The sequence below is a fragment of the Lampetra fluviatilis genome, chromosome 63, assembly GCF_964198595.1.
Source record: "Lampetra fluviatilis chromosome 63, kcLamFluv1.1, whole genome shotgun sequence".
Classification (NCBI taxonomy): domain Eukaryota; kingdom Metazoa; phylum Chordata; class Hyperoartia; order Petromyzontiformes; family Petromyzontidae; genus Lampetra; species Lampetra fluviatilis.
Window position 1 is genome coordinate 5,399,372 of NC_136337.1, and position 17,944 is coordinate 5,417,315.

The 17,944-nt window shown below is 54.0% G+C and overlaps 1 protein-coding gene across 1 annotated transcript; it reads right to left on the reverse strand.

Moving 5' to 3' along the window:
• Positions 1-1,628: 1,628 nt before the first annotated feature.
• Positions 1,629-14,149, reverse strand: LOC144951727 (four and a half LIM domains protein 2-like). Its single transcript, XM_078882061.1, has 5 exons — positions 14,102-14,149; positions 5,377-5,540; positions 4,454-4,649; positions 3,949-4,127; positions 1,629-2,691 (listed from the first exon to the last, which is right to left on the reverse strand). Exons 2-4 carry the CDS (start codon positions 5,524-5,526, stop codon positions 3,985-3,987), a joined length of 489 nt encoding a protein of 162 aa, XP_078738187.1. The 5' UTR covers positions 5,527-5,540; positions 14,102-14,149; the 3' UTR covers positions 1,629-2,691; positions 3,949-3,984.
• Between the last annotated feature and the right edge of the window lie 3,795 nt (positions 14,150-17,944).

The following is a 17,944-nucleotide window of genomic DNA, read 5'->3' on the forward strand; positions in this document are numbered from 1 at the left end:
CTTTGGTTCTTTTGGCAAAGTCACGTAGGTATAAAATAAAATAAATCACGACGTTTCGGGCGCAACACAAGCGTCCGTCATCAGGTGGGAAAAAAGCTTTCTAGCTCATCGGATTCCTCCAGTACTAATAAAGACTCTGTCTTGGATTTCTTCTCATTCCCTCTATCCCCAATTCCAATCCGGGGTTCGCCCTCTCCGTTCCACCTAAACGGAGAACACAAAACGTCAATCATCAGGTGGGAATGACGGACGCTTGTGTTGCGCCCGAAACGCCGTGATTTATTTTATTTTATACCCACGTGACTTTACCGAAAGAACCAAAGGGTACAAATTCACTCGTTCCACGCGACACGCGTCCGATGATTGTTAAACATGGCCCCACGTGACGCGCGAGAGAGGACGACTCAGAGAGAGAGAGAGAGAGGACGACTCGGAGAGAGAGAGGACGACTCAGAGGCGCCAGGAGGAGGAGGAACCTCCAAATGAGGCGGCAGCAGCAGCCACGTGGTGGTGAGGAGCCGACACGAACTACAATCACCCAAGCTCTGCGCTCCTCTACATATCAAGGTGTTTATACGCGTGGGAGAAAGCCCAGGCGTGCGAGGGTGGACAACTCCCTCGGGTACAGGCGGAACAGGTGGAGTCCACCACTTTCCTGCCTTCTCCCAACCACGGCAAGGGAGCTTCACAACCCATCTTTGCGTTGTCCACCAACCCTTGCTGCTGCCTCCACAACGCCGGAGGACTGACCCGCGTGCATCGCCGACGGCGGACAAATGGACACTCGCCTCCACCGGCACGTGATAATTAAACAGTTTAATCAGCAGGGAACTCAACGCACATTGAATGATACAGCAGCTCCTTGCGTGAGCGGTGGTGCAGCGGTGAGCGCTACGCTGCGCTACGAACCCGGCGTCCCGAGTTCGATTCCCGCTCGCGGCCAACAGCAGTGGCGATTATCTGCACCGGTTCTGAGCCTCCCCCTAGGTCGACTCAGCCTCAAATGAGTACCTGGTGCGGTGTGTAGTAAACATCGCCACTGGGGAGACAAAGGCGGCCAGGCGTGGTGTTGGCGTACCCACGCACTCGTGTGCCGTGCCGGCCTTCATAGGTGCTCGCTAGCAGCACTTGCCCCAACAGTCTGTTAAGGCTACACGGGGGACCTTTGTCTTTGTCTTGTTGGCTGTCAAGTAAATGGGGCTATGCCGGCAATCAGCGTTATGAATTCTAATACGACGGAGCACATCCAATATGGTAGTGTACATAAGCACATGCAAAAAATCCACCCGTTGAGGATGTTTGGTTTTAAGCAAACCCATCGGCGTTCTACACTGGCGCAGTTGGCCACCCCTGCTGTACAAACAACAACAATAACACAAAGGGGGACGTATCGTTCACTGTGAGAAGACGACCTTGCATTGTCTCGACTGGTGTGGTGGTCATATTCTAGTTGTTGTTATTACACGGATCATTTTGTTGTTGTTGTTGTTGCTTTTGTTGACGATGCTGCGTTGGCAGTGGTGTACAAGCGCTGACAACAACATCAACAACCACCTCGACACGTTACGTGTCAATAACAGCACTGCGTGGGGGACGGTGGGGGGGGGCCTTCAAAAAATACATCATGGACGACGTTTCGGGCAATGTCCCTTCTACACGGCACACACAGAGGGAGATTATTATCTGTTTAATGTCTCTCCTTTCTGGCCTCTCTATGTCATATGAAGAAGGGCAATTGCCCGAAACGTCGCCTACTATATACACACACACACACTCTTCATTTGAAGGCGTCAGAGTGTCAATGGCGAATGTGTTGCGTGTGTTTAGCTGCTGCGACGATTCGTCGTAGATTTTTGGGCTCGGCCACGTAACGATCTGGCCATATCTGTGTCGTCTCGACAACCCGCACCACCACCACCCGACCGATCAAATAAATTGTTCGACTTTACCTGCGGTAAGCGAGCGGTAAATAGCACTCGTAACAAACGCTTTGACACCGCGCGACAATTCAACTTGCTTGGCCGTGTCGGGTGGTGGAGGGCTTCACACGGACGCAGTTTCGGCGTGAGGTTCGGTCTCTCCCCGCCGCTCTATCTCTCCGACCTCTCCATTCGCTTGCCACGAAGAAGGGTTAATGCCCGAAACGTCTCCCGGTACGGTATACATTTGTCCCTTTCAAGGCGCCCCCCACACACACACGCACGCGCGCGCGCGCGGCGTTATTGACGAACGTGTCGACATTTTACGGGTGGGATTTTTTCAAATCTTTTTTTTCTTTCTCACTTCACGGATAATTTGGCGAGAATCGATTACCGCTGTCCCGTCCCCCCATAAGAAACCGATAACGGATCCAGTTGCGCGCGCCGTCACCGTGGTAACGGCGCGTGGTCACCACGGCAACGACGACGACGATGGTGACGTCGACGGTGACGTCGACGAACGGCCCAGTCCCGACCACCCGCGCGCGGTTCAACAGCAAGTTGGCCACGTGGCCGCGAACGCCGGCACCATGGACCCCCGCGCCTCGCACCACCAGCCACGTTCCTCCCGCTGGTCCGCTGGGTAGAAGCCGATGGGAGCCACGGGGTCCTCACACACCCCCCCCCACCCCATAGGCCACATGGGAAAGGGGGGCGGTGTGGGGAGGGGGAGATGGGGGAGGGGTGTAGGAGACATGCACGGAGAAGCCACCTGCAGTTCACAGACACGCACCGTGGAGTCGCGTCATGAGCTTGTCACGTGGTGGGGGGCGCCACGCAGTCGCCGTGGTCGCTCCGCTTTGCCCCCCCCCCCCCCCCCCCCCGGTCAGTCACCTGCTCGTTGCTCTGATATTGCTACTGTGTCCAGTGGACTTCACACGATCACTCGGTCCACCCGTGTCGAGGACTCCGGTTCTATGCTGGCGCTCTGAGATGCATTGTTTGAGTGGCGCCTTGTCGATTATAAATCGTTGTTATTGTTGTCATATCAGGCTGGCCGTGTTTACTTATCCATGGGTGTGTTCAACTGCCATACACGGCAGGCTGCTGCAACACTCATTCACTCAATCATGCACGCGCACCCACCCACCAACTTACTCAATCCCGCACTCATGCACGCACGCACAACAACAACCGCCATTCGACACTAAGTGGCGGTGACGTCACCACGATGCTTGTGCCAGGCCAAGTGCACCTTGAGGCCACGTGAAGTGTCGAACGCCCGCTGGCAGAAGGTCACGGGGCAGACTCAGGTGCCACGGGTCGACTGACTGAGATGACCGAGATGACTGGCTGATGCACCACCCGTGCCCCCTACTGTGCCAACTTGCTGTGCTTTAGCCACCCGGCGCTCCGCTCGTTGTGAGCGTCGCTACTCCGCCCGCACTCACGCACTTATGTATTTTTGAATTTGAGATGATTTTTGAGCTCTGTATATTTATATATGCATTTGACCCCAACATATTATGTAACACAAATGTTTGACCTCGAGATATTTGGTGAATCCGGCACCACTTGAGCTAATTTGGGGCCGATTTTGTCACACGTGCGTACAGAGGCCAAGAATATACGATTCTGCGTTCCATTTTTTATTTTACTATTTTTTTATTTGGCCAGGTAAAGCCCACCGAGCGATATACCTCTTTTTCAGAAGCGACCTGTCCATGGCAAGTAACCGCCCAACGAAGTGGCTTATCGCGTCAGAATTCAAAGCAGCCAAACACTCTGAGCGTGCATTGGTTCTCCATGCGGAGGGGGGAAAAAACGAGAGAGGACACCGGAGGAAAGAAAATCCTCGCAATCACGGTCAGAGAGAGAGAGAGAGACAGAGACACAAACGTCAGGTTCTGGATCGAATCCACGACGACCTCCTGTACACCAGGCGAGGGAGTTAACATCTCCTAGCCACCGTGGCGCATCTGCCCCCACCATGACTCGAGCGTGCTATCTGTAGAGGGATTGTTCTTACCACGGCACCGAGGCCGCGGCTCCCAAACCGCCGGCCCTAAATCTTCTTGTGGCACGGGGCGCAGTAGACGGCCTCGCCCACGGGGATGAAGCCCTTCTTGCCGATGGATTCGTGGCAGCGGGAGCACTTGAAGCAGTGGTCGTGGAAGGTCTTCCCCTCGTACACTATCTTCGCGGTGCCTGCGGTCAAACAGCAAACAGACGCAGAGCCTCGTGGAATTCATAATCGAATGGAAGGCGTGTCGCGCGCTTAGATCGTCCACGCTTGGCCCGCTGAGCTCATAACAACGTCGTTACTACGCCACCTGATCCACACGACCCACCCAACCCAACCCAACCCACCTACCCAGTCCACCCACCCACCTGGGTGGATGACCTTCCTGGGCCCTCTTCACCAAATGACCAATCGCCACACCCGTTGAGCTCATAACGTCGTTACTATGTCACCTGACACACACGACCCACCCAACCCAACCCAACCCACCTACCCAGCCCACGCAACTCACCTGGGTGGATGACCTTCCTGCAGCCCACGCACTGATTGGCCAGCGCCCCAGTCGCTGCGGCCGGCGAAGCGCCGGCGCAGGCGCTGCAGAGCGGCACGTCCCCGCTCGAGTCGTACGGCTTGTTGGCCACGGGCACGCCGCAGCGGCCGCACTTGAGGCACTTGTCGTGGTAGTGCTTGCCGCTCACGATCAGCTCCTGAGAGAGGACAGGGGGTGGTTGGGTGCCGTCGCGGTGGTCAAGATGAGATGTTAACTACCTCGCCTGGCGCGCTAGGAGGTTCGTGTGGGTTCGATCCCGACCACGGGCGAAGCCTGTTTGTAAATGTGGAGTTTGTGCGCGTCTCTCTCTCTATCCTCCCCCCTCCCGTAGTCGCGTGGATTTTGTCTCCTGGTCATCTGTTTTTTTCCCCTCCACGTGATGAAGCCGCTTCGTTGAGCGATAGTTTGTGATGACCAGGTCGCTTCTGTAAAAGTGCCACATAGCTCAGTGGGCCTTACCTGGTAACATGAAAATAGTTTATTTTCTTTTCGTTCGATCCACATAACTCGTTCATGGCAACGTTACAATCATTCTACAGGTTGGGTCCAGATGCGTCCCCGGGATGGAGTATTGGGGGGTGGGGGTCGATCTTTGTCAGCGTGTCAGTGTGCCCCTTGGTGTTGGGATGGGTGCCATGGTGAGGCTTGTGTGGAGTTGTGAAAGTGTGGGGCGATCTTTGTCAGCGTGTCAGTGTGCCTCATGCATTGGGATGGGTGGCATGGTGAGGGTTGTGTGGAGTTGTGAAAGTGCGGGGCGATCTTTATCAGTGTATCAGTGTGCCCGGGCGGTATTGGTGTGGCTGGGAGTGGATTGAACGTGGGGCGTAGGGGGCAGGCTGATCTCTGTCTTTTGCCCGGGGCAGGGTGGGTCGTGGCCGCCGTACCCGCTGGCCGGGCCCGATGGACTGGGCACAGGCGGCGCACGCGTGCGAGAAGAGCTTCTCGAAGCACTCGGAGCAGTAGGTGCGGTTCTCCCTCATCACGTACGAGCGCCCGGCCAGTGGCGTCTGGCAGTGCTGGCAGCGGTCCGACATAGCAGCAGCGGATGCTGGAGCGATGGGGGCCAGGGGGGCGAGGGGGGGATGAGAGAGGGGGGTGAATGCGGTTAATGAGTGAAAGCCATGTAATGAGAATATGAAGAGGGAACAGTAACGGTGGTGGTGGTTATGAGTGGGGAGATTAAGGAGGGGAGGCGGGGGTGTGTGGAGGGGGATGTTTGTTGCAGTGAAGAGGGGGCCGATGAAGAGAGGGAGAGAGCGAAAGCGTGGATTGAGCAAAAGGGGAAGGAGGAGCAGAGAAACAGCAAAGATTGAGAACGTAAATCATGAACAATTGATAACAGCAAGACATCTAATGGCACAAACTTACCTTGCTTTTAAAGGCATATCTCGTGAACAATACCCATTGATAATTTACAAAAAAATATCCCAAGGCATGATGCTCTATTGTTGTTGTGGCCTCAATGCCTAACCAACAGCAATCTCACGCGTCCGTTTTAAAGAATAATAACTCTCAACGTATCTACAGCGCTGTCATGGATATGTAATCCCACCAAAGACATCGGTGGGATTACATACAGATCGACGTTCACACACGCACACCTATACACACTCATTATTAACTTGGTGTTAAAAGACCTTCATACGTAGAGGTTCACAGAGCTCCGGCAATTGTATTAACGTCGGCTCCCCGGCGCCTAGCTGCTGCTGCTGCCTTGCAGCTCATATGTGGCGAGATGTTAACTACCTCGCCTGGTATGCAGGAGATCGTGGGTCTCGAGCCCCGACCAGGACGCCTGCTGTATATTTGCAGTCTGCGTGTCTCTCTCTCCGTGGTCGCATGGATTTTTCTCCGGGTCCGCCGGCTTTTCCCCTCCGCATTTAGAATCAACGTCACCACGCGTTTAGAGTCTTTGGCTGCCATAAATATGCACGTGATGATGATAAGCCACTTCGTTGGGCTATCGTTTGTGGCCAGGTCGCTCCTGAAAAATAGCTGCTATGTAGCTCAGTGGGATTTACCTGGTAAAATAACAAAAACATTTATTTTCATAGGTAAAATTTTAATGGTTTTAATTTTGTGATTCCTCTGCGATTGTGATCTGTAATTTGTAGGAACGGCCCACCCCTTACCGACAAGTATTTACGAGCACACAGTCAATTTAGACACGGCCTTAGATTAAATATAAATATACAGGGTGCTTCAAACAGGTGACCACCGACTTTGTTCGACGGTAAGTCGGAAGCCGCTGCTAGCGGGGATGACCACAGTTTCCCTGATGGTTTATGCTCGTCGACAAGGTCAGCAAAGGTATTGTGGTTCACTTGCAGCAAGCACTAATAACAGCACCGGGAATGATGTCGAGAATTCTAGGGGGCGTGCGGAGGGGTGGCATGGGGGGGCAGTGGGGGGGGGGGCAGTGGGGGGGGGCAGTGGGGGGGGCAGTGGGTGAGTGTCATCTCGGCAGCATCACCGACCAAACCCTGCTGAGCTCACGGGTTATTTGCGGAGACATTTGGCGGGGTCGGTTTTTGGAAATGTATCTGATATCTCTCCAAGGTGCACGGACACTATTTGGGGCAACGATGAAACTGGAGACATTTCTGATTCATTCTGGGCGGAGAGCGGATGGGGCCGCTCACCGATTTAGCATGTTTGGGGCTACGTTCAACATACAGACATACGTGACCGAGTGCCCGACTCCACGGGGCTGAAACCTAACGGAGGCGCATTCACTCCGCCGTTTGTGCCATTCACAGGCTGCGTCGATAGCACACACACTGGATTTAAACAACACACAGACAAAGATCACCCGTATAGCTTGAGCAGATTGTTGGGACAAGTGCTGTTAGCCAGTAGCACCTTTGAAGACCGCCACGGCACACGAGGGGGTGGGTGACCAGCACCACCCCCGGCCGCCTTTGTCTCCCTAGTGGATCGCACCTGCTACACACACTCGTGCAGGTGGGCGAGAGTTCTTTCGGCCTTGTCCAGGCCCACCGGCTCACAAGAACTGCACGTGTTTGGGAGTTGTCACATATCAGAAGCACCACCATATGGACTCGAAGACTTTAGTAAATGTGGCCATCTCAACGAGGGGCGGCGGTGATGCTGTGCGCGCGCGTCGCTGCACACGGAAAGGTTTGGATGGGGCTGCACGATGGGTTTCCTCTGTTGTTGTTGTTGTTAATCATCGAAACTCAATGCGCACACCACACACACACACACCACACGCGCGTGGAAATCGCGTGCAGTCCTCGTTGTGCATCATGGAGAGAAAAAAAGGACCCCATCAGAATTTCCCACAGAAGTGCATTGGTTGGCCCTCTCGTCCGGGATCACGTGGCACTGGACGCGAAACACAGCCCCGAGCAAGATGTGGAACACAGCGCACCTTGCAACCGCTCAATTCCGTGGCCTGTGCAAGACCTGCCGTCCCATACAATCAAACATGTGTAGTGACATAGAATTGGTCACGTAACAGCATAGCGCTGGCTGCTGGCAGGGAAGGGGATATGCAGCTTACAGCACCCCTGACCGACAGCAGGCCACGTGATACACCAGAGAAGGATGTCGGGAAAAGGTCACGGAAGGGCCACACGAGAAACCCGCGGGTGGGTTCCAGAAAAGGGGTGTGGCCGGGGGCGGAGCCAGGCCACGCTGACAGTATATAAGAGGGGTCCCTGTAGGGGACCTCGGGACTGTCGTGTGGAGTGGGATCCCCGTCGCACTGCTGCTGGAGTCTTCGCCGTCTCGGCGTCGCCAGTCAGGCAGTCCAACAGCTGTCCTGACTGGGAGCCGTAGTTCATTTTAAGACGAGTTACAGAAAGTGTTGACTGTTAGGCCGTGTTAATAAACAGAGTGCCTCCGACTCTTAGTGTCTCCGAGTCAGTCGCTACACATGGGAGAAGGGGAGGTGGTGGGTGGCGGTGGGGGAAACGCGCCCCGCTTTTTTTAAAACTTATCATTGATTTAATTCGCCACTTACTTCCTTTGTGCTGCTGGTTGCGCACCGGTTGCACTTTGCATTGCGCGCGGCCTCAACTTGTTTCGCTCAGTCGGTTGTCCTCCGCCGAGGTCGTGACCGGTTTATTTTTTCTCATTCCTGTTGCTGCCCTATAACACCCCCCCCCCTCCCCCGCACAGTTCCCGTTCTGCTGCAACTGTGCGCCGATGCCCACGTTTGTCGAACTCCTTTCGCGCCGCGCGTGGCCGAACGTGCACGCCGGAGGGTGATATTGCCACGTAAAACAAAGACGGGTTGATTGAGCGCGTGCCACCAAACTCGCTACGAAAGCGGCGTCGGCGGGCGATGGAACGAACTCCGGACCGGCATCGCGAAATGTTTCTCTCTCGTGACTTCGAGATGTTCGCGATTTCACGGTCTGTGAGCCAGTGAGTGGTAGCGGTGGAATGGATGAGGATGGCCGCAGACTCGGGCCATCCCCGCGGTAGCAGCTGCGGCTGTTGGCTAAACCGTCGGACAAATACGGCGGTAATCCGCATCGCTCAGCGCTTTCAGACGTGCTGCTTCTGCGGCCGTCTGGAACGCTCTTCCTTCCGAAATTAAGAAGAAGCCGCCGGAGCTATTGCACTTTGAGATAATCTCGATTGACGAGTTCATTTCTTTAGAACTGATTTTTTTTTGTGTGTTTCGTTTGTTGTGCTTCATCTGCATCCTAGCACGGTTGGCTACATATGGTGTAAAAGAGGTTCAAAATACGTACATACATACATGTCACATTGTAATTGTCACCCCCCGCCCGGCCACCTTCACCCCTCCACTCCTTTCCAGGCCCTTTCGGCCCATGGCTCCCCCCGGTGCAGTTGCACCGCCTGCACACTCAAATATACGCCGCTGACCGTGAGCAAAGCGCAACACCACACCGCTACTGCTGCCTGCTTGAAAGCCTGACTGCCTGACTGCCTGACTCACTGACTGCCTGGCTGCCTGGCTGTTTGGCTGACTGCCTGCCTGTCTGACTGCCTGACTGCCTGCCTGGCTGGCTGCCTGCCTGCCTACCTGGCTGCCTAACTGGCTGCCTGCCTGACTGCCTGCACCTGGCCGGGAGCTGCTCTGGTGCCTGTCCCCAACCACCCCGTGCTGTTGGCTCCGATGCGGGCAGCGGAGAGTGTCGACGACTTAAAAATAGAGACACTCAACACCCCCGCTTCGTGAGGATGACCGTGCAAGGGGAGAGCGTGGCAAGAGGGCAGGGAGGTAAAATTAAGACGGATCTCTCGTCCGCACATGTCGTTCAATTGGCTCTAGCCACACACACACGCACACACACACGCACACACGCCAAGACAAAGACTCTCCCACCGTGTGGACCGTTGGGACGAGTGCGCTTAGCAAGCACCTTGTGGAGGCTAGCACGGTACACGGGGGGGGGTGGGTGGACAGCACCACGCCCGGCCGCCTTTGTCTCCTTAGTGGCGATGTTTACACACCGCACCAGGTACTCATTTGAGACCGAGTCGACCTAGGGGAGGCCCAGGACCTGTTCCGATGATCGTCACTGCCAGTGTTGGCTGTGAGCGGGAATCGAACTCGCGCCGCGTGGGATCGCAGCGCTGACCGCTACACTACCACCCCCCGCATTTCACACCGAGACAAACGCACATACACAGCCGCATACTCCTACACACTGACGCACAACACCCCTACAGCTACACACTGATCCACACCAGGGAGACGTCTCTGATTTCCGAAATGAATATAAAACAAAAGACAAAAATCGGCTCCAAGAAGCAACATTTCAGATGAACCAACATGAACACGTTTCGGATTGGTCCTAAATTGTGACGTCACTACACGTGTCGTCACCTCCGTTACGCCACTCCCACGACGTCACGTGGCGTCCATTTGGACCGCACGCGACGTCCACACTTTGCTTAAGTTACGATGGAGGCGGCGACCCGGGTGTTGACACAAGACCCAGAGCACCCTCAATTACCAATCGAGCAACTCGAGTGCCTCGCCAGGAATGTAACCCCAGGTCACCGGGGTCAGAGAGCGGTGCGCTCCAAACGTACACAGAGGCCAAAAGACAAAGATCCCCTGTATAGCCTGAGCAGACTGTTGGGGCAAGTGCTGTTAGCGAGCACCTATGAAGACCGGAATGGTACACGAGGGGGTTGGGTGGCCAGCACCACGCCCGGCCGCCTTTGTCTCCCCAGTGGCGATGTTTACACACCGCACCAGGTACTCATTTGAGGCTGAGTCGACTTAGGGGAGGCCCAGGACCGGTTCAGATAATCGTCACTGGTGTTGGCCGTGAGTGGGAATGGAACTCGGGTCGCCGGGTTCATAGCGCAGCGCGCTAACCGCTACACCACCGCTCCCCACCACACAGAGACCGCACCCTAACACACGCACACATCCCACATTGCTAGGGCTTCGATGTCATCGTCATCATCGGCCACCATCGAGCCACTGGTGGACCAAGGCCTCCCTCCCTCCCAAGTCGCGGCCATCTCTCGCGACCCTGCGATGTATTGCTCCACACAGAACCTGCACTCGAGATGATTTCATCGCTTCATCTCCTCCCGGTCGACCTCCTCCTCTCTGTCGCGTTCCATTCCTTGGCTGCCACTCCATCACTATTCCTAGGCATCGGCCATCGTCTGCCCCTTTTTAGCCGTGACGTGTCCTGCCCAAATCCACTTACATCACCAAACAGCGTTTGAAAGTTGTCACTAACCTGCGCATTTTCTCTAAACCGCGTGTTCCTCATTCTGCCTTTCAGTGCGATCTGAAGTGCACGTCTGTTCATGAATGCTTCTTTGCAACACTTGTTTGACACTTGCCATCCCACGGCTCGCCAACTCCGTTGCTATTCTTATCCATCAGCGATCATCCATCCTTTCCAGTTCACGACGTGTCCTGCCCAACCCCACTGCAAAATCAGAATCTGTATTTAGACTGCAGCGCTTCGCTTCTCTGAACAGTTTTCACTGATGTCATTCATCTGCAAATGTTCCCCCCTAATCATCTGCCCACTACACCGTTTCCAAATATATTAAGGAGCTTTTTTCCGTTTGTTTGTTTGTTCCAATCGACCATCGCCTGTCACGTCTGTCACGAAGCATGCCGTGATCTCTCTGTCTGCTCTGCGTGGGTGTCACGTGCCGGGCGAGTCCTGTCACCGGACACTGCACCAGGCTGGATGGAGTTCCCCCAGGTGCATTGTGGGGACAACAGCTGCCCCATGGCACTGTTTACAAACACGGCCGCGGGCTCCTGTATTCTCTCCAGATTTAACAATCGTAATAATCATACTAATCTCGATTTTATGAAGCGCGATTTTATATATATGAAGTAGCTCAAAGAGCTGTACATCAAAATAAAACTGCACTCACACGTATATATGTAATATAAGCGAAATAGAAAACTGATGATAACAATATCAATGACTACACTCGAAATTGCAATAAAATGAAGAACCATGGTATAAGCGAATAATAATAAAACGGAAAATATAATCAGACTTTTTCTCATATCTCAAGTTACAGGGGTAGCCTTACAAGTAGGTGAGTTTTAAGACGCGATTGAAAGGGTGAAACGGACTGAAAACCCCCAACGGACCTAGGAATGGAATTCACACAATCGTGAAGCTTGGCTGCAGATGGCTCCGTCTCCCTATAGGACAACAACACCACCACCACGACCGTGTTTTTGGCATGACGAGTAGACCAGAATCGCCAGACCTATTCAGTATTCGCACCAACACCACCACCCGGGGAGCGGCAGCACTGCATGTTCGAAAGATCTCAGCCTTCTCCGGACACACCGGCGCAAAATCACCCCAAGCGTCGGCCACATTGCCGTGTTAGAACCTCGCCGATTCAAAATGTGTTGGCCACGCCAACAAAGGCGACGGGCGAAACGAGGAAGGGGTGGCGGGGGGAGGTTTCGACCTCATCAGGACTCATCAGTCCGTTCACCAATGCTCGCTCGCTGCCTAACTCACACCGTTGGCAATCTCGATTCCGCGGTGGAAATTCCACGTTCCCGTCACGGGCTCAACGACAGCGTCACCCAGAATGCGCCCCGAACCCATCGATGCTCCCACGAAATTGCCCCGCACGCTAAGCAGGAGCGAGCCTGGAGAGCGCTTGTACCGGCGAATAGCATTGCACGATATCGGCTGCTGTGGGGCTTTGACATCAGCAGGCATATGTTGAACCTCTTTCGCACCGTACGTAGCCAACCGCGCTAACCGGAGGTGATAATCGGTGGCAGTGGACCGAAACGTCGGACATCACGCCGAACAGCACGCGGCACAACTTGAGTATGCCCCCCTCATTTTAATCTTGTTTTTACACGTGCGTCTTCATTGTATAGGTGGGCAGGTGGGGTGGGGCTACGACCTTCGTTTAATTTACAATGCAAAGCGTTGCTATGCCCTTCCTTAGTGGTGGGGGGGGCGTGCTTCTTACTCCGAGAAGTAAATTGAAAGTCGAAAACACAACCGGAGGGCAGACGGCCAGCGCACGCGAAGTCAGCCTCCGGACGACGATGAATGAAAAAAAAGGTCCACGACTAATGACGAACGCGTCTCCGTCTTCACAGACGGGCGGCCTCGGGGTCTTTGGCGCTCACTGCCCAGGAAACATTTAACCACCACCACCACCCCCCACCGCCCCCCACGAACTGCCAAACGGACACGTGTTGAGAGCCCGGCAGCATGGACGTGAGTGACACCCGCCTCCTCTCCCGTCACCCCCCCATGTCCTCAAATTGCCCCAAACCCCCTTACGCGCGCGCGTGTGTGTTAAGGCTATACGGGGGATCTTTGTCTTTGTTAAACTTATGGGGAGCGGTGGTGTAGCGGTTAGCGCGCTTGCGCTACTGAACCTGTCGAGCCGAGTTCGATTCCCGCTCACGGCCATTATCTGAACCGGTCCTGGGCCTACCCTAGGTCGACTCAGCCTCAAATGAGTACCTAGTGCGGTGTGTAAAACATCGCCACTAGGGAAACAAAGGCGGCCGGGCGTGGTGCTGGCCATCCAACCCCCTCGTGTGCCGTTCTGGCCTTCATAGGTGCTGGCTAACAGCACTTGCCCTAACATTCTGATTAGCGCGGTTGTCTGCACCCTACGCAGACAACCGCGCTAATCAGAGTTGCCGTGGGTAAGCACAACGAACTAAACACAAAAATCTGTTTTAAAGAAATTAGATATTTTTCAATCCAGATTAACCACCGTCAACACTGCGATTCTCACATTCGCAAAGACAAAGGTCTCCCATGTAGCCTGCTTAGGCTGTTGGGTTAAAGCGCTGCTAGCGAGCACCTGTGACGAACAGGATGGCGCACAATGGGCTGGTGTGGCTAGAACCACGCACCAGGTACTCATTTTAGGATGAGTCGACCTAGGGGAGGCTCAGGACCGGTTGAGATAATCGGCTCGCCAGGTTCATAGCGCAGCGCGCTAACCGCTACACCACCGCTCCCCACAACGCATTGACATTTAAATGTTTTAACATCCTCACAAAGAAAGCAAATCTCCCACCAGAACCCATCGCGCACCCTTATCCCCGTAAAACCGCGCAACAAAACCATCACTCCGCGCCCCATCCCGGCTCTCAAGTCTAACCCATACCTGGGTTCCTCGTGAGGTCGGGGAAGGTGGAGGGGGGACTGTGTGGCTGGGTTGAGCACGGGGGTCTGGGTGTGCCTGAGGGCCCCTTTAAGCCTCGGGCTGCTCCTCCCGCCGCCCTCTGATTGGACGCGACAACTTAGCAACTGACTCATGCCCATAGGCTCCCTCACAATGTGCTTCGTAAAAAAAGAAGTAAACATTGTTTGGCTAACGCCACCCGCTCGCTCCCAATTTCGTGGCTGCGGGGGATGGCGAAGGGGGTGTTCAACGTCCTCGCCTTGCTGTGCAGGAGGTTTCGTGGGTTCGATAGCGACGCTGGTGCCTGCTGTGTATATTCGGTAGTTGGCGGTGTGTGTGTGTGTGTCTCTGTCTCCCCACCGTGGGTCGGGTGGATTTTTCTCCGGATGATTTGGTGGGGAAGGGGGGGGTTCGTTTCCCTCCACGTTTTAAAATCGACGACACGCGTTTAGAGCGGTGAATTTGTGGCCGATATCAAATGCCCACGGCGATCAGCCACTTGGATGAGCCATCGTTTGTGGCCCAAAGTCGCTTCTGAAAAAGAGCGACGTAGTTTAAAAAGTTCAACACGTGGACTTTCGCGACCGATATCATCCATAACAGTTGTTTTTTTGGGGAGTTAGATTGCATATTTACACGATCTAACCCCAAAAAACCTCTCTTATGGATAGTTTAACACGTGGACTTTCGCGACCAATATCATCCATAAAAGAGTGTTTTTTGGTCGGGAGGTTGGATAACGTAAATATATAAATGTGTCGTTAAACCCGCCACCACCCGACACAGCCAATTAGCAAGGCTTTTCATGTAAATAAAATTCTATGCCAATTCGTGTTGGAGAGTTATCCCACACGATTTACAATTCGAGTACGACGTTTCGCCAGTAATTACAACCAACATCATTAGGCGACCGCGAGATTTGTGGAGACATCCTCCTGTTTCGCATGATGATGCCCGTTGTAATTACTGGCGAAAACTTCGTACTCGAATTGTAAATGTTGTGGGTTTACTCTCCAACACGAATTGACATAGTTGTTTTTATTTACGTGACAACCCCTTACTAATTGGCTGTGTTGGATGGTGGCGGGTTTAACGACACATTTTATATTTCCACGATATAACCTATATTATGGATAATATTGGTCGCGAAAGCCGACGTGTTATACTCTAGATTTGAAGTTTTCGTGACTGCAGGGATCCATACTCTTTGGTTCTTTCGGTAAAGTTACGTAGGTATAATAACATTTTTTTATTTAATTTCATTTAATTTTTATACCTACGTGACTTTACCGAAAGAACCAAAAAGTACGTTTCGATTTAAAGCTTTCGTGACTGCAGGGATTCATCTTCGTGGTTCTTTCGGTAAAGTCAGAGACGCTGTCTCCCCGACAGACCTGGTCTTCACCTGAGGACGGCTGCTTGCGTTGTGGCCGAAACGTCGTGAGAATTATTTTATTGTTTTATTTTTATTATTTTATCACTTCCCTTCTACGTGACCGAAAGAACCAAGAAGACAAACAGTACGCATTATACTGTCCGTGTGATTGCTGTAAATGTCCACGTGACAAGCCACTTCGTTGAGCTAATATGTCTGGCCAAGGTGGTCGCTTCTGAAAAAGCTACTACATAGCTCAGTGGGGCCTTACCTGGCAAGATCATAAATAAATGAATAAACCTCACCTGTGCCGCCACAGGTGTAGGAATCAAGTGTCTCGTCGGCCGCGACCGGCCCCGCGATTGTCAACTTCACGCGAAACTTCATTTCACACGACCACCGTGGCCTGGTAGGTGATGCGGCCCTCCGAGTTGACAGCGGTGCGACTGAGTTCCAACCCAGAGCTCACAGCTGCCTTGCACAGCAACTTGAATCTGGGATTCCCTACCGGGTCTCTGCAGTTTTCCGAAATCCAAAACATTTATCTATCGGTGCAAGTGGGGCAGTGAGGCAAGTGAGGAGGCTTCCATATTAGGGTACTGACAGCGAGTACCAAGGGGTTAAAGCGGGGGGGGAGGGGTCGGCGATCTGGCCTTGAAATGCTTATATCTCTCTCGTATTCCCACTAGAAGCGATAATCTGAGATAAGTCTTTAAATTTAAGTGTGCGCCCACCCGCACTATAAGCACGTGTGTCGGCACGGCTACTCCCCCCTTCCCCTCGCCAAGGTGTACGGCAGCGCCACCTGGCTCTGCTGTCAACCAGTTTCCGATTGTGTCTGTGCGTGTGTCTGTGTGCGTGTATCTGTGTCTGTGCGTGTGTCTGTGTGCGTGTCGCGGAGAGCGGTGGTGTAGTGGTTAGCGTGCTGCGTTACAAACTGGGCGACCCGGGTTCGATTTCCGCTCAAGGCCAACACCAGTGACGCTTATCTGAACCGGTCCTGGGCCTCCCCTAGGTCGACTCAGCCTCAAATGAGTACCTGATGCGGTGTGTAGTAAACATCGCCACTGGGGAGACAAAGGCGGCCGGGCGTGGTGCTGGCCCACCTACTCCCTTCGTGTGCCGTGCCGGCCTTCACAGGTGCTGCTACTCGCTAGTAGCACTTGCCCCAACAGTCTGTTGAGGCTACACAGGGGATCTTTGTCTTTGTGCTCCCAATCGAGTCATTTGCAGTGTAATTGTTCAGCGTTGGGATGTTTTGGTCCAATACGACTCGTGGTCTTTGGTTCTTTCGGTAACGTCACGTAGGCAGAAAAAAAACAGATCACGACGTTTCGATCGCAACACGCAAGCAACCGTCATCAGGTGTGAAACAAACACAGCAGGAGGACTGCTGTCGGAGGATGCTTGCGTTGCGATCGAAACGTCGTGATATATTATTTTTTCTACCTACGTGACTTTTGCCGAAAGAACCACAGAGTATGGATTCCTGCAGTCACGAAAGCTTCAAATCAAGATAGAACGACTCGTGGGATGAAACCGGAGAGTGCAAAAGTTTTGGCCCAACACCGGTTACATCGGACACGTGCGTGGCTTAGCGATGGGATGGAGGGAAACCGCTCGAGCCCCGAGTTAAATCCGTGCACACAACAGCAGCAGGGGAGAGAGAAGAGAGAGAGACACACAATGGACTAACTCGAGGCGTGAATGTCACCACCGCGTCGCCGCCGCCACCCGAAACCACCCCGAGGGAGATTCCCCTTCGGGGTGGTTTAGGGTGGTAACACAAAACATAAAAGTAAAAAAAAAACGTCCAAAAAAAATATGGGAGCGATGAACTCGGTTTATTTGTAAGGTGCCAAATACGTAGATTGTCACGTTTCACGATAGTGAAAGATGCCAATGGTACCAGGGGGGGTGGGGCGAGGGAGGCCTTCATCCAGCAGTGGCTTGATCAGGGGGCACCACAATCGGGAATCGCACGGAGGCGTTGCCACCCCGAGGATGATCCGCTAAACCCTCGCGGGCCACCGCTCGCACTCGGTGACTGAGTGCGAGCAGACGCGCGCAGTCCCCCCCCCCCCTTGCTGCACGAATTCCAGACACGCGTAGCCGCACCACACAAATAGCGCCCGCGAAATCCACCGAGGCGGAGGAGGTGGAGGGGCGTATTTAGGTTTCCTCTGCCCCCAAGGCACGGCTGCCGCGAGTGCGAATGGATGTATTTTTATCCCGCAGCTGTGTGGCGGAGGACCTGGGTCTATGTTGGGCGGCGGCGGCTGTCGGGCTTACCAACAAGCATGGCCACAGCCGTAACTCTTGTGTGTACTGAACTTCCTTCGCGCCGTACGTAGCCAAGCGTGCTAATCGGAGGTGCGCGGGGAAGGACGACACCGAGGTCCTGACCTGCACAACCACGCGGGAGGGGGCGGGCGGGAACGACACGCGTC